The following is a 20,020-nucleotide window of genomic DNA, read 5'->3' on the forward strand; positions in this document are numbered from 1 at the left end:
GTATGTATGTATGTATGTATGTACATTAGCGTTCAAAAGTTTGGGGTCACTTAGAAATGTCCACATTTTTTTTGTCCATTAAAATAACATCACATTGATCAGAAATACGGTGTAGACATTGTTAATGTTGTAAATGACTTGTAGCTGGAAATGGCAGATTCTTTTTAATGGAATATCTACATAGCCGTACAGAGGCCCATTATCAGCAACCATCACTCGTGTTCCAATGGCACGTTGTGAATCTGCCGTTTCCAGCTACAATAGTCATTTACAACATTAACAATGTCTACACTGTATTTCTGATCAATTTGATGTTATTTTAACCTCACTAGGGGGTGTGGGACGCTAGCGCTAGCGTCCCACCTGGCCAACATCCAGTGAAATTGCAGAGCGCCAAATTCAAAAACAGAAATACTCATTATAAAAATTCATGAAACATACAAGTGGGTTTAAAGATTAACTTCTTGTTAATCCGACCACGGTGTCAGATTTCAAAAAAGCTTTACGGCGAAAGCATACCATGTGATTATCTGAGGACAGCGCCCAGCAGACAAATCATTACAAACGGTAACAAGCCAAGTAGAGGAGTTACACAAGTCAGAAATAGTGATAAAATGAATCACTTACTACCTTTGATCTTCATATGTTTGCACTCACAAGACTCCCATTTACTCAATAAATGTTCGTTTTGTTCGATAAAGTCCATGTTTATATCCAAAAACCTCTGTTTTGTTAGCGCGTTTTGTTCAATAATCCACTGTCTCAAACAACATCCGGTGAAATTGCAGAGCGTGAAACTCAACAAAACAGAAATTCTCATAATAAACATACATAAAAGATACAAATGTTATACACCAGCTTAAAGATAAACTTCTTGTTAATCCATCCGCTGTGTCAGATTTCAAAAAGGCTTTACGGCGAAAGCAAACCATGCCATTATCTGAGAACAGCACCCAGCAGACAAATCATTACAGTTAGCAGCCAAGAAGAGGAGTAACAAAAGTCAGAAATAGCGATAAAATGTATCACTTACCTTTGATCTTCATATGGTTGCACTCCGAAGACTCCATGTTACACAATAAATGTTCATTTTGTTCGATAATGTCCCTCTTTATGTCCAAAAACCTCAAGTTTTGTTGGTGCGTTTTGTTCAGCAATCCATTGGAACAAAGCGGGGTCACAACAGACAGACAAAAAATCTAAAAAGTACAATAGAAGTTCGTAGAAACATGTCAAACGATGTTTAAAATCAATCCTCAGGTTGTTTTTGTCATAAATAATCAATAATATTTAAACCGGACAAAAGCTTCGTCAATAGAAAAGGAGAAACAAGAAAGGTGCACTCCCGATCGCGCGCTGGACTCATGTCTGGAAATTTCCACTGTCCTCTCATTGAAAGTGCTGTATCTCCCTCATTTTTCAGAGTAAAAGCCTGAAACAATGCCTAAAGACTGCCCACATGTAGAAGAAGCCATAGAGATTATGAACTGGGTCCTAAGTCTTTGTATGGTGGATAGGCTTTCAATGAAAAAACAGCCTTTCAAAATAATAGTACTTCCTGGATGGATTTTCCTCAGGTTTTCGCCTGCCATATCAGTTCTGTTATCCCCAGAGACATTATTTTAACAGTTTTGGAAACTTCAGAGTATTTTCTATCCAAATCTACCATTATATGCATATCCTAGCTTCTGGGCCTGAGTAGCAGGCAGTTTACTTTGGGCACGCTTTTCATCCGATATTCCGAATGCTGCCCACTACCCTAGTGAAGTTAATGGACAAAAAATTTGCATTTCTAAGTGACCCCAAACCTTTGAACGGGTATGTATGAATGCATTAAAGGACTACGCGTGTGTTGTTTCAGACGTGATTGACCTGACAGGCGATGACAAGGATGACCTCCAGAGGGCCATTGCTCTCAGCCTGGAGGAGTCCAGCCGGGCCTTCAGGGAGACGGGCATCACTGATGAGGAGCAGGCCATCAGCAGGTAGACTGGGCTCAACACCACCATGTTATTGGCTGGGCTGAGGGGAGAGGAGGAGCATACTGGGAGGTTTGAGTGGTGAAATGTCAACATAATGCACTTTGAACAAGGCACTGTGCAGACTTGCTAGTCTTTGTTTTGTTGCTAAATGTCAACATTATGTTCTTTGGGGGTTTTGCACATAATAAATGTCCTTTGATTAAAGTGTGTGTATTTTTAAACGTGTTGTGTTGTGCTCTTTGCAGAGTTCTGGAGGCCAGCATAGCAGAGAACAAGGCAAGCCTAAAGCGGACACACACGGAAGTGTGGAGTGACTCGCCCAATCCCCACGACAGGAAGAGAATGGAGAACTGCCCTGTGGGTCTAAAGAACGTGGGCAACACCTGCTGGTTCAGCGCCGTCATCCAGGTGGAGACTCAACACAAACACACCCCTCATACAACGCAAAGCATCCTGTGTCAATGTAATTCATTAGATATATAGGCCCTGTTTTTCTAATGACATTTAGTGTACTACAGCTCTTGGAGACTCCAGCCCTGCCTGTCATAAGGTAGGGATTACGTTGTTGTTACTCTAAAGACTCCCTGGTAGAGGGTTAAGTGAGCTGGATGAGCACTGGATACATTGTCACATGGTCCCTGCCCCTGTGTGTATTGGGCCTCCTTGAGGAGACCAGTCCCACGTTTCAGCTCCTTCTGATCCCAGAATTAGAGATTTACTGAAAGCAGATGATGAAATCAAATGACAACTCCACTAATCTTTCTTCTTTTCTAATTATTTAATCCTTTTATCAAAAGGAATGGAAGTTTGTTTTGTAACTTCGAACTTATCACTCTGCTAACATTCTTTTGTAATCCATCATATCAATACAGCTAGCAGTAACCTAGCAGTAACAGGGGGTGGTAACAGCCATAGGAAAACTGATGTTGACTACCTCACTATATAGGAACTTCCAGGATCTCTTTTGATATTGCAAAAATGTTTATTGCTGGTTGAAAGCTAAATGAATGTCACTCAGTAAAATGGACTCGTTTCTCTTTCTGTCTGCTTGTTTCCAGTCTCTGTTCAACCTGCTGGAGTTCCAGAGGCTGGTGCTACACTACTCCCCTCCTGTCAGAGTCCAGGACCTGCCTCGCAACCAGAAGGTGAACCACCACCACCACACTCAGCAGGGAGGCTTAGGCCCAAATCCCTCTGACCAATACGTTCCAGAGATGGTGGCACTGGAACACAGGTTAAACCTTTTATAGGCGACAGCCAGGGAAAGATCCGGTTAGCTCTCTCCCCGGTGTACTTGACTTGTGTCCTTTGAGACCCATGGCTCCTCAGCTGGACAGCTGTCCTTCCTGTTAGCCTCTGAGCTGGGCTCAGGATGAGACATTCTGGGTTGTAAGTCGATGCCCTCACCAAGCTACAGCTCTATTTGGTTGCAGTGTGATCTGCTCTTGCCTCAGGTTCCATTGGTTCACTCTGCCCCGTGACTGCCCAGTTGATTCACTACCTCTAGACCCAGGGAGGGTGGATGAAGAGGATTTGAAGCACGCTGTAGCCCTAGTGGTTCCCTCTCTGACACACCCGACAGTAACCATGACCTGTGACTCACACCAGCTCAGCTTAGCCTCTCCTCCCTGTCTTTCTGCAGCAGCTGCAGTCTCTTCCTCGCCCGTTGCTGCAACTGCAATCTTGCTGTCTGCACAGCACGTTTCTCCCAACCGCTTCCCATGGTGCCCTCCTAAGGGTCAATGGTTAGTGCACATCTGCTAATCTGGGCTACGCCTCTGCTGCTGTTTCCATATAGCGCCAGTCGTCTTGGGGTTTTAGTCTGTAGTCCCACTGTCTAATATCCATAACCTCTTCTAGGGCTTAGGCTCTAATCTGTCAATAGCCGTGACACTTGCGCTCAAAACGAGAGCACTAATGCAAGAGGTTATTTTAATTGCTCTGTTTGTCAACGAGGCTCGTCTTCAAAGCAAGGCTTTTCCTTTGCCAGTGTCACATAAGTGTCCCTTTTTTTTGTCACACATATGGGCTTGAGCAATGAGTCCTCTGTGCTCTCAACCTGCACCATAATGTAATTAGAACTCGTTCATTCATTGGTAGTAGTTGTGGTGCAGCCAGTCAGTGTCCTGCTGTATGTAGAGCAGTGGAGGACTCCCTCTGGTTGTCACACCACTGGTTGTCACATCTCACGCCAGCTCCAGCTCACAGATTTACTGGGTCAGCTCAGCATCACTAGGCTCCAATAGAAAAGCACATTCCCTTGCATAAACTGGGGAAATACTCATCTTTCATATTTTGATGGGCACACCATCATCATAAAGCACCGAACTTGAAAATATTATAATGGGTATAATAGTGTTCTTAATTCAGTCTCCATGGTCTGAAAGATGGTTGACATTAAAACCCTGAAATGTGACTGCGATTTGGAAACCCGTATTCCCTTCCTCTAGAAGGCAGGTTATCATGTTAACTAACGTCCCTGTGTGTGTCTGGGTGTGGTTCCTGGTTGTCGTTCCGTAGGAGCACAGAAACCTGCCCTTCATGCAGGAGCTGAGGAACTTGTTCTCCCTCATGGTGGGTTCTAAGAGGAAGTACGTGGACCCGTCATGTGCCGTGGAGATCCTCAAGGACGCCTTCAAGTCCAGCGAGTCTCAGCAGGTAAACATCCTAGCTATCACTCTGTAAAATCTGCTATAATAAACCAATCAACCTATCCATCAAATGTATTTGTAAAGCCCTTTTACATCAACAGTTGTCACAAAGGGCTTTACAGTAGTCTGGCCTAGACCCCCCAAAAAACAAGCAACAGTACAGTGGAAATACAATTTTTAAATGAATTATAAAGTTTGGGAAACCCTGCACTGTAATACCATGGTGCTTGCCTACGGAGCAGCAAGGGGAGCTGTCCTTCCCTAGCTTCAGGCTATGCTCAAACACCACATCCTAACCAGAGCACTCCGTTCTGCCACCTCTGGTCTCTTGGCTGTCCCACCCATACGGTAGGTCAGTCAAAGTTGTTCTCTGTCCTGGCACCCCAATGGCGGAACCAGCTTCCCCCTGATTCTAGGACAGCAGAGTTCCTGCCCTTCTACCGAATATGACACCCTACCTGTAAAGAGTTTCTTATCCCCCGAAACTTAGCAGTGACTTTTCCTACTAGCACTGACTTTGCTCATCATTTCTTTATTGAGGAGAAATTGGACTACATCTGTGATATGTGGTTGTTCCACCTAGATATCTGAAGATGAGTGCATCTAAGTTGTTCTGAATAAGAGCAGCTGCTAAATATGAAGTGTAATTAGGGGTCCTTCCGTGTTATATTTACCTAGATCTGATGGATTTTAGTCCCTTCTTCATCAGGTGTTTTGGTGCTTCTCATGACACCTTCTGAAGGGTTGATCAGTCCGGACCAGTGCCTTGCAAAAAAGTATTCATCCCCCTTGGCGTTTTTCCTATTTTGTTGCATTACAGCCTGTAATTTAAATTCATTTTTATTTTTATTTCATGTAATAGACATGCACAAAATAGTCCAAATTGGTGAAGTGAAATGAAAAAAATAACTTGTTGAAAAAAATAAATAAAAAACGGAAAAGTGGTGCGTATGTATTCACCCCCAATTAACTTCAGAAGTCACATAATTAGTTAAATAAAGTCCACCTGTGTGCAATATGTGTCACATGATCTGTCACATGATCTCAGTATATATACACCTGTTCTGAAAGGCCCCAGAGTCTGCAACACCACTAAGCAAGGGGCACCACCAAGCAAGCGGCACCATGAAGACCAAGGAGCTCTCCAAACTGGTCAGGGACAAAGTTGTGGAGAAGTACAGATCAGGGTTGAGTTATAAAAAAATATCAGAAACTTTGAACATCCCACAGAGCACCATTAAATCCATTATTTTAAAAAATGGAAAGAATATGGCACCACAACAAACCTGCCAAGAGAGGGCCGCCCACCAAAACTCACGGACCAGGCAAGGAAGGCATTAATCAGAGGCGCAACAAAGAGACCAAAGATAACCCTGAAGGAGCTGCAAAGCTCCACAGCGGAGATTGGAGTATCTGTCCACAGCACCACTTTAAGCTGTACGCTCCACAGAGCTGGGCTTTACGGAAGAGTGGCCAGAGAAAAAGCCATTGCTTAAAGAAAAAAATAAGCAAACACGTTTGGTGTTCTCCAAAAGGCATGTGGGAGACTCCCCAAACATATGGAAGAAGGTACTCTGGTCAAAGCCCAGACCTCAATCCAATTGAGAATCTGTGGTATGACTTAAATATTTCCGTACACCAGCGGAACCCATCTAACTTGAAGGAGCTGGAGCAGTTTTGCCTTGAAAAATGGGCAAAAATCCCAGTGGCTAGATGTGCCAAGCTTATAGAGACAAACCCCAAGAGACTTGCAGCTGTAATTGCTGCAAAAGGTGGCTCCACACAGTATTGACTTTGGGGGGGTGAGTAGTTATGCACGCTCAAGTTTTCTGTTTTGTTGTCGTATTTCTTGTTTGTTTCACCCCAAAAAAGATTTTGCATCTTCAAAGTGGTAGGCATGTTGTGTACATCAAATGATACAACCCCCCCCAAAAAAAATCTATTTTAATTCCAGGTTGTAAGGCAACAAAATAGGAAAAATGCCAAGGGGGGTGAATACTTTCGCAAGCCACTGTAGATATCGGATGGGGATCAGCTCCTGTATGCTAATATGCTGTAATGTAATGTTAATATGACGAATAGTAGATAAAAAAAAACATGAGCTGGCGCACACCCAGAATAATAGTTTGTATGGAGGTGCTGACTAACAGTGAATAAACTATAAACTATCAAAATAAAGTCGCACACTCCATGTATAATCTCCAAGCAATTTAATGGGTATTTACCAATGTTTCGGCATCACTGAGCCTTCCTCAGGGTGATGTCATGAATACTTGAACCAGGTTATGTAGACACACAGTACAGTTAGTGTAACCAATGACAGTAGTGAGGGGTGTGTCATAATGATTAAGTTAATTAAAATGAATTAGTGAAACTGTTAAGAAAATTGTAAATGGCATATTAAATATATTACTCTATTGTTATCATATAGAAACATAATGGAATATTGTACATCGTATTAGCATCAACATACATTATTATTTCATTCAATTTCACATCATTTTGTATTTCATTTTTGTTACATGTAATCTTTTGGTTCAACCTTAATATATAATGAACATTATCAACAGGGGGAACATATTAGGTGTATGCTAGTAAGCTGTAAAACATGACCAATAGTCCCATAACTGTTCGGCGTCCGCCCCCCGAAAACCCGATAATGCAGAGCTTATATTCCTGTTAAGATCCTGCGAGTCTGGCCACTGTACTCATCAGTCATGTCCGTAGTCCACTCTACTCTGGTCACTTTGTGTGTCTGAGGTTAGAGAAGTGTTGACCCCAATTAGAGGGCACAATTGACGTCACCAAGGCACCCTCTGGTCCTGATGGTTGCTTTTGAAGCCTAACAATTACATTTGACTTGACTCTGGTGTATACACATCTACCTCAACAATTACCAAGTCCCTCAGTATAAGCCCACTTAACCAAGGTTTAAAACATGGAAAGGAGGTTATGTTCTGTACATCTGAGATCTAGGCCTTCTGTTCTACACTGAAGGCAATGTTCTAATTGTTCTGTCTCTGTGTGCTGCCTGTAAGTATTGTTGTAATTGGTCTGTTTCGCTGTGTGCTGCCTGTAAGTATTGTTGTAATTGGTCTGTTTCGCTGTGTGCTGCCTGAACAGCAGGATGTGAGTGAGTTCACACACAAGCTGCTGGACTGGCTGGAGGATGCCTTCCAGATGAAGGCAGAGGAGGACCGGTACGACAACACACCTTGCTAACGTCACACACACACACACACACACACACACACACACACACACACACACACACACTATGTTATTCATCCCCTTAGGAGACTGGACACATCATGCCTTCTGTGTTTTCATACAGAATATGCATCGTAGTGAATTTAGTAAGCATTTTATGAAAGTCCATGTAAAAAAGAGGCTAGGAGCATTATTCACATGGCTTAGAGGACAAAGCGTGTATGTCGCACACTGTGACTCACCCCAATGAGTGTGTGTGTGTTGGCTCTGATCTCTCTCCGTTCCCAGAGAGGGTGAGAAGCCAAAGAACCCGATGGTGGAGCTGTTCTACGGCCGGTTTCTGGCTGTTGGTGTTCTCGAAGGTAAGAGAGGGAAGCAAGCATGTTAGAACGTCCCTGGGTAGGAGGAGAGGTGACGTGAGAGTTAAGGCTCAGCCGGCAGTTTCCTGCTTCGAAGTAGCAGCAAGGAGAGGCAGAGTCCTTGTCCCCGATAATGAAAGGTGACCTTGTTTTAATGAGATGTGGCGCATGTAAAAGCACAGGGCTGCAGAGCATTGATCCTTGAGGACCTTGACGTCTGATTGGAATTTTGCTTATTATGCATGACAATACTGGCCCAGGGCCGCCAGACACAAAGCTGGGCCAGCAAGGCAGCTTCTGCTCCTCGCATCCTTAAATGACCTTAATGCCACATTTGCATGTCCGCTAACTTCCCCTCTCTGGGTTCAGTTTTTTTGTTGTTGTCAGTCAGTACTCAGCTGCTGTAGTCAGTGCAGTGGGTTGGCGAAAGGCGTCCGCATGCTTCCCATCCGGAACAATTTGTGCGTATATTATGATGACATTTTGAGACGTTTTTTTGTTCATTTCGGCTGTTCTTGCACGCAACATTTTTTTTCTCGAGGCAAGCTGAAGTTCGGAAGCTGAAGTCTAAGCCCCTTCATTGGTGATTGGTCTGCAGTAGGGAATCTTCAATGTAGTATTTGTCATTCAGCTATGAGAAGACTCATTTTGATGCATTTTTTTTTACTTGCTTTTAGATGTAAAACTAAGATCTCCACCACCAAAACGTAAACATGTATTTCTTGAGTTAGATTAGTTCTGACTATTTTGAGGAAGTGTATGCTGACTAAGGCGTCTTCAGATGGCCAAACAGTACTATTGCCGCAGGTATGGTCAAAGGTATGCGAGCGCACTCGTTCGGGTTTGCCTAGCCGAGTTTGGCTAGGCGCCAGACGAACTGAAGCATGCAGCAGTCTTAAGGCTCTTCAGGGCAGCAAGCTATGCTGTATTAACAGTCTACTAACAGTGGATGTGATCTTCCCCTGGGTTCAAGTATTTGTTTTCTGACTTTTATTGAGCTTACCTGGTGCAATGGAACCAATGGTAAAGTCCCAAAAAGAATAAACCCTGCCCATCTGGCATACTGAGTAGGCTCAATCAAACAAATCCTATTTGAACTCAGGCCTGGCTATGATGACTGATGCTGAACTCAACCTGGCTGTAAATTAGTGTGAAATGGGTCTTCTCTCACACACACTTGACCCAGTTCCTCGCCATATGATACACACAGGCTAGGGCCGCACCTCTGAGGAATAATACTGCATAATAGGGTACAACTGCCTCTACCAAATCCCAGTGCTTTTTCAATTAGTTGTTGTTGGTAATGAGGCCCCAACTGTGGTTATGTGTGGGTGTGTGAGGAATGCTTGTGTTGGTGCATAAATATTGTTTACATTTCTGTGCTGCTGCTCCCTTTACCCACAGGAAAGAAGTTTGAGAACACCGAGATGTTTGGGCAGTACCCCCTGCAGGTGAACGGCTTTAAGGACCTGCATGAGTGTCTAGAGGCGGCCATGATTGAGGGGGAGATCGAGTCCCTGCACTCATCAGCAGAGAACTCTGCCAAGTCTGGACAGGAGGTCAGTGCTGCTGCTCTTTAAAAAACAACTAACACTGGAGTTTGGCGTTTTAACTGTAATACATGTGTAATAGGGATAATGAAACTCCAAAACATGTTCCAAACTTATAGTTAGACACACGCGAAATGTACAGGCAACAAAATTATACTGGAAGTACCATAACATTTCTGTTCGACAACCAAATGTTACCAGTAACCCACTAAAATAGCCCATCTAGGCCTACTTAAAAATAGACGGGTGCTTGAATAATTCAGGAGATGTGGGGGACTGACTGACTACCTGCCCCAACGCATAGTGCCAACTGTAAAGTTTGGTGGACATGGAGTAATGGTCTTGGGCTGGTTTTCATTTTTTGGGCTAGGGCCCCTTCCTTCCAGTGAAGGGAAATCTTAACGTTTCAGCTTACAATGACCTTCTAGACGATTCTGTGCTTCCAACTTTGTGCCAAAAGTTTGAGGAAGGCCCTTTCCTGTGTCAGTATGACAATGCCCCCGTGCACAAAGTGAGGTCCGTACAGAAATGTTTTTTCGAGATCGGTGTGGGAGAACTTGACTGGCCTGCACAGAGCCCTGACCTCAACCCCATCGACCACCTTTGGGATGAATTGGTACGCAGACTGTGAGCCAGGCCTAATCCCCCTTCATCAGTGCCCGACCTCATTAATGCATCGATAACGTGACACCATTCATTCCTATTTGAAGCCAAGGAAGTTGGGTTAAGATGGCATCTCATGGAAGCAACATTCGCAGTTTAAACTAATCCAGGAAGTGACGTTGCAGACTAGCTCAGTGCTGCCCCCTCCCACTGAGTATCTCAAAATGAAGGCCGACCAGGGTGCTGCAGGCTGCCATTAGCTACTAAATAATCCTTCACTTATTTTGTGAGCAATTTTAGAGTCGGTTCAAGAATCGGTAAAAATAAATGTATTCAGGGATTTTTCAGCCATTGAAATCCTTAAGTCTTTTTTCAGGTCGCCTAAGTCAAAACAGTGTCCATGAAAACCAGCCCAAGACCATTATTCCCCCTCCACCAAACTTTACAGTTGGCACTATGCGTTGGAGCAGATGGTGTTCTCCTGGAATCCGCCAAACCCAGATTCGTCTGTCGGACTGCTAGATGGTGAAGCGTGATTCATCACTCCAGAGTTCGCATTTCCGCTGCTTCAGAGTCCAATGCCGGCAGGCTTTACACTACTCCAGCCGATGCTTGGCATTGCTCATAGTGATCTTAGGCTTGTGTGTGGCTGCTCGGCCATGGAAACCCATTTCATGAAGTTCCCAACCAACAGTTTTTGTACTGACGTTGCTTCCAGAGGCAGTTTGGAACTCAGTAGTGAGTGTTGCAACCGAGGGCAGACAATTTTTTTACGCTCTTAAGTACTCGATGGTCCCGTTCTGTGAGCTTGTGTCGCCTACCACTTCGTGGCTGAGCCGTTGTTGCTCCAGTTGACTGTAAGTGCTGGACTGAAGTTTGATGAACTGACTTGTTGGAAAGGTGGCATCCTATGACTGCGCCACATTGAAAGTCACTGAGCTCTTCAGTAAGGCCATTCTACTGCCAATGTTTGTCTATGGAGATTGCATGGCTGTGTGCTCGATTTTATACACCTGTCAGCAATGGGTGTCGCTGAAATAGCCAAATCCACTCATTTGAAGGTGTGTCCACTAGAGGTCGGCCGATTTAATCGGAATGGCCGATTTTTAATTGGGGCCGATTTCAAGTTTTCATAACAATCGGAAATCGGTATTTTTTTTGGACGCCGATTTGGCTGATTTATTTTTTTTTTTTAGACCTTTATTTAACTAGGCGAGTTAGTTAAGAACACATTCTTATTTTCAATGACGGCCTAGGAACGGTGGGTTAACTGCCTTGTTCGGGCAGAACGACAGATTTTTACCTTATCAGCTCGGGGATTCAATCTTGCAACCTTACGGTTAACTAGTCCAACGCTCTAACCACCTGCTTTACATTGCACTCCACGAGGAGCCTGCCTGTTACGCGAATGCAGTAGGAAGCCAAGGTAAGTTGCTAGCTAGCATTAAACTTATAAAAAACAATCAATCAATCATAATCACTAGTTAACTACACGTGGTTGATATTACTAGTTTATCTAGCCTGTCCTGCGTTGCATGTAATCGCTTAGGTACACGTTGCTCCAACCATAAACGTCAATGCCTTTCTTAAAATCAATACACAGAAGTATATATTTTTAAACCTGCATATTTAGCTAAAGAAATCCAGGTTAGCAGGCAATATTAACCAGGTGAAATTGTCATTTTGCGTTCATTGCACGCAGTCAGGGTATATGCAACAGTTTGGGCCGCCTGGCTCGTTGCGAACTAATTTGCCAGAATTTTACATAATTATGACATAACATTGAAGGTTGTTCAATGTAACAGGAATATTTAGATTTAGGGATGCCACCAGTTAGATAAAATACGGAACGGTTCCGTATTTCACTGAAAGAAAAAAAACGTTTTGTTTTCGAGATAGTTTCCGGATTCGACCATATTAATGACCTAAGGCTCATATTTCTGTGTGTTATTATGATATAATTAAGTCTATTATTTGATAGAGCAGTCTGACTGAGCGGTGGTAGGCAGCAGCAGGCTCGTAAGCGTTCATTCAAACAGCACTTTTGTGCGTTTGCCAGCAGCCCTTCGCAATGCATTGCGCTGTTTATGACTTCAAGCCTGTCAACTCCCAAGATGAGGCTGGTGTAACCAATGTGAAATGGCTAGCTAGTTAGCCGGGTGCGTGCTAATAGCGTTTCAAACGTCACTCGCTCTGAGACTTGGGGTAGTTGTTTCACCTTGCTCTGCATGGGTAATGCTGCTTCAAGGGTGGCTGTTGTCGATGTGTTCCTGGTTCGAGCCAAGGTAGGAGCGAGGAGAGGGACAGAAGCTATACTGTTACACTGGCAATACTAAAGTGCCTATAAGAACATCCAATAGTCAAAGGTATATGAAATACAAATCGTATAGAGAGAAATAGTCCTATAATAACTACAACCTAAAACTTCTTACCTGGGAATATTGAAGACTCATGTTAAAAGGAACCACCAGCTTTCATATGTTCTCATGTTCTGAGCAAGGAACTTAAACGTTAGCTTTCTTACATGGCACATATTGCACTTTTACTTTCTTCTCCAACACTTTGTTTTTGCATTATTTAAACCAAATTGAACACGTTTCATTATTTATTTGAGGCTAAATTGATTTTATTGATGTATTATATTAAGTTAAAATAAGTGTTCATTCAGTATTGTTTTAATTGTCATTATTACAAATAAATAAAATTTTAAAAAAATTAAAAAATCGGCCGATTTTTAAATCGGCACCGGCTTTTTTGGTCCTCCAGTAATCGGTATCGGCGTTGAAAAATCATAATCGGTCGACCTCTAGTGTCCACATACTTTTTTTTTTGTGCGTGCGTTTGGAAAGTATTGAGACCAGTTGACTTTTTACACATTTTTGTTACATTACAGCCTTATTCTAAAATGGATGAAATCATTTTTTCCCTCATCAGTCTACACACAGTATCCTATAATGACAAAGCAAAAACAGCTTTTTAGAAAAATGTTTCAATTTTTTTATGAAAATGTATTTAGTGCTTTTTGAGGTCGGTTCAATTCTTAAAAAATAATCTGTTTTTGATTTGAAAAAATGTTTTACATTAAATGCATTATGTGGGTTGACTGCTGTAACACAGTAAAACAATGAATAAAAATCCAATGATCGTAGTGACTGATTTACTCCTCATCACTTAACCATTTATTCACATTATTTTAAGAAAATATTTCAGTTGTGTATATTGCATTTGTTTTATTTCATTCCAAGTCATCTCATCTCTATAGAGCTGTTGCCTTTGCTGTGACAAAATCACAATTTTAGTATGCCTAGTACTTCAAAGTAAATAACACATACATTTATGACTGCTGAATACCAACTATTGTCACTTAGATCATGTATTTTCAGGTAGAGATACTTCACGAAGCATCTGCTCTATCCCTCTCCATCGCGTTTTCTTTTTTCCCTCTCGGTGTCTGTCCCACAGTAGCCTAACATAGCAGGTGTAAAAGAAACACAGACCGGACAAGTAGGCTCGCAATGGATTATGGTCATTATACTTAATGAGCATAGTTTAGCGCAGAAAACATGTTGAATGTTGGCCTGTTGGAAAGTACAGCTCCTTACTACAGTGGCTTGCAAAAGTAATCACCCTCTTTTTTTTTTATTTTGTTGCCTTACAACCTGGAATTAAAATAGATTTTTGGGGGGTTTGTATCATTTGATTTACACAACAAGACAACCACTTTGAAGATGCAAAATATTTTTTATTGTGAAACAAGACAAAAACAGAACTTGAGTGGGCAAAACTATTCACCCTCCCAAAGTCAATACTTTGTAGAGACACCTTTTGCAGCAATTACAGCTGCAAGTCTCTTTTGTCTCTATAAGCTTGGCACTTCTAGCCACTGGGATTTTTGCACATTCTTCAAGGCAAAACTGCTCCAGCCCCTTCAAGTTGGATGGGTTCCGCTGGTGTACAGAAATCTTTAAGTCATACAACAGATTCTCAATTGGATTGAGGTCTGGGCTTTGACTAGGCTATTCCACGTCATTTAAATGTCTCCCTTAAACCACTCGAGTGTTGCTTTAGCAGTATGCTTAGGGTCATTGTCCTGCTGGAAGGTGAACCTCCATCCCAGTCTCAAATCTCTGGAAGACTGAAACAGGTTTCCCTCAAGAACTTCCCTGTATTTAGCACCATCCATCATTCCTTCAATTCTGACCAGTGTCCCAGTCCCTGCCGATGGAAAAACATCCCCACAGCATGATGCTGCCACCACCATGCCTCACTGTGGGGATGGTGTTCTCGGGGTGATGGGAGGTGTTGGGTTTGCGCCAGACATAGCGTTTTCCTTGATGGCCAAAAAGCTAAATTTTTGTCTCATCTGACCAGAGTACCTTCTTCCATATGTTTGGGGAGTCTCGCACATGCCTTTTTGGTGAACACCAATTTGTTTCTTTAAGCAATGGCTTTTTCTGGCCACTCTTCCGTAAAGCCCAGCTCTGTGGAGTGTTCGGCCTGAGGTGGTCCTATGGACAGATACTCCAATCTCCGCTGTGGAGCTTTGCAGCTTCTTCAGGGTTATCTTTGATCTCTTTTGTTGCCTCTCTGATTAATGCCAACCTTGCCTGGTCCGTGAGTTTTGGTGGGCGGCCCTCTCTTGGCAGGTTTGTTGTGGTGCCATATTCTTTCCGTTTTTTAAAATAATGGAGTTAATGGTGCTCCATGGGATGTTCAAAGTTTCTGATATTTTTTTTATAACCCAACCCTGATCTTGATCTGATTTATCTCTAGGGAAATTGCGCAATGTGTGCCTTGAGCTCACAGAAAGAAACGGAACGAAATGAAATTAAAATAATTGAACCGACATTGGTCAATTAGTTGTTTAAAATACAAAAAATAACATTTCGGTTTGTCACTCAGCACTACTAAAGGCACAACAATATTAGTGAAACAGGCATGAGTCAAAACACGCTGCTCAAGACTACTGATTCCTTAGTGCCCAATTTAAAAATGTGTTTATGGATACCGCATGACTCATATGATCCATTAGAAACATAAACTAAATTGAAAGCCAATTTTGGAATTCCTTTCAGCACTGGTTTACCGAACTCCCTCCTGTCTTGACCTTTGAACTGTCAAGATTTGAGTTCAACCAAGCTTTGGGTCGACCTGAGAAGATCCACAGCAAGCTGGAGTTCCCCTCCATGCTGTACATGGACAGGTAAGGAAACCTCCAACACAGCTACCAGTCCAGCTGTACCTAAGGGAAAATGTATCAATTCAACAGGTGTAAGCAGCTAAGATGAACTGTTATTAACGTCACATAGCCTAAATAACATTATTTTGGGTTTCCTAGGCCCCTTCCAAATTAAGGGTCTTGCAAAAAGAAAATAAACATTATATTGTGATTTTACATTGAGCATGGGTTGTAGTCCTTTAATCTGGGATACAGGCCCTTAGTTTTCCAAGGAACTTATATGATTTCTGTTGTTTGTCAGGTATATGGACAGGAACCGGGAGATCACCAGGATTAAACGGGAGGAGATCAGGAGACTGAAAGAACACCTGACTCTACTCCAACAGCGTCTGGAGAGGTGGGCTGGGCTGCTACACACACACACACCTCTGTTTACTATCGTAGGTTGATCAACTATCAAAGGGATGGTGTTCATAGATACCATATCTGTTCTGCTTCTAACCAAGTATCTTGCTTTGCTTTTACTCTTTCACTGAAAGATTCATTCTCAGTATGGCTTGTCATCCTCTCTTTGTTCTGCTCTCTCTCTCTCTCTCTCTCTCTGTGTCCCCAAGGTATCTGAGCTATGGCTCCGGCCCCAAGAGGTTTCCTCTGGCAGATGTCCTGCAGTACGCCATGGAGTTTACTTCCAGTAAGCCAGTCTGCACCTCTCCTGTGGGGGACATTGACACATCAGCACCCCCTGGTGGCACAACAGGGCAGCTGCTGCCCGCTTCAAGGCAAGTCATGAAACACAGAGCATGCCACACTCTGTCTCCCTGTGTCAGGATTTAAGTGTTCATGTGTGCATGTTTCTGACTTTGCTTTTGTCAGCAAATCTGTCTGATTAAGCTGTTGAATTAGTGTGGTTCAGAAGTATTGAGTTGTGGTTTTGACCTATTCACACTCGCCCGACATTACAGCACAGCCGAACAGGCTCCCTCCTCTACCCCTCCAGAGGGTTTGGCCCCCACCCCGGCCCCCTCCACCCAGCAGAGAGTGCCTATCCACAAGCCCTTCACCCAGTCCCGACTGCCCCCTGACCTGCCCATGCACCCGGCCCCACGCCACATCACTGAGGAAGAGCTCAGGGTGCTGGAGGGCTGCCTGCACCGCTGGAGGAGTGAGGTGGAGAACGACAGCCGCGGTGCGTACAATACCAGTCAAACGTTTGGACACACCTACTCATTCAAGGGTTTTTCTTTATTTTTACTATTTTATACATTGTATAATAATAGTGAAGACATCAAAACTATGAAACAACACATATGTAATCATGTTGTAACCAAAAAAGTGTTAACAAATCAAAATATATTTTACATTTGAAATTCTTCAAAGTAGTCACCCTTTGCCTTGATGACAGCTTTGCACACTTGGCATTCTCTCAACCAGTTTCACCTGGAATGCTTTTCTGAAAAGTCTTGAAGGAGTTCCCACATGCTGAGCACTTGTTGGCTGCTTTTCCTTCACTCTGCAGTCCAACTCATCCCAAACCATCACAGTTGGGTTGACGTCGGGTGATTGTGGAGGCCAGGTCATCCGATGCAGCACTCCATCACTCTCCTTCTTGGTCAAATAGCCCTTACACAGCCTGGAGGTGTGTTTTGGGTCATTTTCCTGTTGAAAAACAAATGATAGTCCCACTAAGCGCAAACCAGATGGGATGGCGTATCGCTGCAGAATGCTGTGGTAGCCATGCTGGTTAAGCGTGCCTTGAATTCTAAATAAATCACTGACAGTGTCACCAGCAAAGCGCCATCACACCACCTCCTCCATGCTTTACGGTGGGAACCACACATGCAGAGATCATCCATTCACCTACTCTGCGTCTCACAAAGACACAGCGGTTGGAACCAAAAATCTCCAATTTGGACTCATCAGACCAAAGGACAGATTTCCACCGGTCTAATGTCCATTGCTCATGTTTCTTGGCCCAAGCGAGTCTCTTCTTCTTATTGGTGCCCTTTAGTAGTGGTTTCTTTGCATGAATTCGACCATGAAGGCCTGATTGACACAGTCTCCTCTGAACAGTTGATGTTGAGATGTGTCTGTTACTTGAACTCTGTGAAGCGTTTATTTGGGCTGCAATCTGAGGTGCAGTTAATTGCCTCATGTCGTAAAGTAATGATGTCTTTTCGTTTTGCTTATTTGAGCTGTTCTTGCCATGCTATGGACTTAATCTAAATAGGGCTATCTTCTGTATACCGACCCTACCTTGTCACAACACAACTGATCGGCTCAAACACATTTAAGAATGAAAGAAATTCCACATGGCCTTCCCTGTGGCTCAGTTGGTAGAGCATGGTGTTTGCAACGCCAGCATGGTGTGTGCAACGCCAGGGTTGTGGGTTCGATTCCCAGGGGGGCCAGTACAAAAAAAAATGCATGAAATTGTATGAAATGTATGCATTCACTACTGTAAGTCGCTCTGGATAAGAGCGTCTGCTAAATGACTAAAATGTAAATGTAATTAACTTTTAACAAGGCTGGTTGATAGAATGCCAAGACTGTGAGGAAGATTATAAAATACATTTTGATATAACACTTTTTTTTGGATACTACATGATTCCATATGTGTTATTTCAGAATTTTGATGTCTTCACTATTATTCTACAATGTTGAAAATTAGTTTTAAAAAAATATAGAAAACCTTGAATGGGGTGTGTCCAAACTTTTGACTGGTACTGTATGTCACCTCTGAACTCATATAGCCTTGTACACCCAATATGCTGTATTATACCTCTGTCTGTCTCTTATGATCTCATGCACAAAAATGTATGAATTCTAGTGATGGGTTGATTTTTCTTCTCCAGATCTTCAGGGCAGTATATCCAGAATCCACAGGACCATTGAGCTGATGTACTCTGACAAGTCCATGATGCAGGTAAAATATGCCCTTCCTAAACCTAACAATACACCTTCACACAAATACCATACATTGTGATTGGCTGTAGTGCATCATTAATTTGGTATTTTTGCATTATCTATCATCTTGATTTGAGAACGCTCACATTTTTCCATGACCAGTGTTCACTCCGGATGATCACTCATTGTCTCCTGCTGTCTCCCAGGTTCCATACCGGCTGCATGCGGTGTTGGTGCATGAGGGCCAGGCCAATGCCGGACACTACTGGGCCTACATCTATGACCCCCACCAGCGGTGCTGGATGAAGTACAACGACATCTCAGTCACCAAGTCCTCCTGGGAGGAGCTAGTCAGGGACTCGTTCGGAGGCTATCGCAACGCCAGCGCCTACTGCCTCATGTACATCAACGACAAGAAGCCCTTCCTCATAGAAGGTAGATACTGCGTCTTCTGCTGCTCAATCAGCATTATCCCATCTCTTTATTTTGGCCTTGCTTTTCTTGTGGTATACTTCAGCTGTTTGCCTGGTTGTGTGTGCAGAGGAGTTTGATAAGGAGACGGGCCAGATGCTGAGTGGTCTGGATAAGCTCCCCCCAGACCTGAAGGCCTACGTGAAGGAGGACAACGGCCTGTTTGACAAGGAGATGGAGGAGTGGAACACACTGCAGGCACGCAAGGCCCAGCAAGAGAAGCTGGCCCTGGCTGTGGCCGCCGCCGCAACAGCTGCAGTAGCAGAAACAACAGCAACAACAACGTCCCCTCAGCCTATGAGTACAGAGCCCAGTACACCAGACAACTCAGGTGAGGGCCAAGGCATGGTCACCTATTCCATTTAAACACTACTGAGCTGAGCAGTGCTGACTAGTGATGGGAAGGTCGGCTCTTTTAACTGACTCGGAGCTTTTCAACTCTCAGTCAAAAGAACGAATCGTTTCGACTCCTTTTGCTCATTTGATTCAGTAATGCTCTGAGCACGCAGGACCCCCCTACCAGAAAACAATTAACTCAAAACTCAAAAGAATCATGATTCTACGTAGGAACCGACTGATATAGGATTTTTGGGTCTGATACCAATTTTAGGGAGGCAACAGTCACCGATTACCGATATGTTTTTTTAGAGGTGTAAATTGAGCTATTATCTAAATATTAAAATTATCATTATTTTATACAACATTAATTAATATTTTATTGGTGGTTTACATTATAACCACCAAAAAGCAACTTTTATCCTCTATAAATAAGAAAGTATATACAAAACCCTTGTTCAGTTTACCTTCTTAGGTACAACTTAAAGATGCACTATACAGAAATCACTCTGCCATTTCCTGGTTGCTAAAATTCTAATAGTTCGCCTATTTTCAGTTTGTGACCAAGCAAGTATAGTGTAGAGAATCATTGTACTATCTAAACTGCTGTGAATTATATTTTCCATAACCAAAAATATTGTGTTTTCAGTTGTTTGAAGTTGGTGTACTAAACCGAATGTAAAAGACGCAAAAATACTTCAGCACTGGAAGCATAGAAATAGTGCAGATCTACTGCTTCTTAGAGTTGCTTTCAATTAGTGACAGATCTATAATT

The 20,020-nt window shown here is 43.0% G+C and overlaps 1 protein-coding gene across 5 annotated transcripts in view; it reads left to right on the plus strand.

Annotated features, from left to right (window-relative positions):
* usp25 (ubiquitin specific peptidase 25) overlaps positions 1–20,020 on the plus strand; it is a 65,674-nt gene that overhangs the window by 20,589 nt on the left and 25,065 nt on the right. For 4 of the 5 annotated variants that reach the window (XM_014197388.2, XM_014197392.2, XM_014197390.2 and 1 more), the window contains exons 4-17: positions 1,862–1,985; positions 2,228–2,390; positions 3,041–3,127; positions 4,503–4,640; positions 7,757–7,833; positions 8,132–8,205; positions 9,607–9,761; positions 15,431–15,558; positions 15,836–15,931; positions 16,149–16,313; positions 16,497–16,720; positions 18,387–18,457; positions 18,645–18,873; positions 18,980–19,240. In XM_014197388.2, the coding sequence (XP_014052863.1) occupies positions 1,862–1,985; positions 2,228–2,390; positions 3,041–3,127; positions 4,503–4,640; positions 7,757–7,833; positions 8,132–8,205; positions 9,607–9,761; positions 15,431–15,558; positions 15,836–15,931; positions 16,149–16,313; positions 16,497–16,720; positions 18,387–18,457; positions 18,645–18,873; positions 18,980–19,240 (1,992 nt within the window). The remainder of the gene's footprint in view (positions 1–1,861; positions 1,986–2,227; positions 2,391–3,040; positions 3,128–4,502; positions 4,641–7,756; positions 7,834–8,131; positions 8,206–9,606; positions 9,762–15,430; positions 15,559–15,835; positions 15,932–16,148; positions 16,314–16,496; positions 16,721–18,386; positions 18,458–18,644; positions 18,874–18,979; positions 19,241–20,020) is intronic. The other variant, XM_014197389.2, reaches the window with a different exon arrangement.

Source organism: Salmo salar, chromosome ssa04, assembly GCF_905237065.1.
Source record: "Salmo salar chromosome ssa04, Ssal_v3.1, whole genome shotgun sequence".
In the NCBI taxonomy this organism is placed as follows: Eukaryota; Metazoa; Chordata; class Actinopteri; order Salmoniformes; family Salmonidae; genus Salmo; species Salmo salar.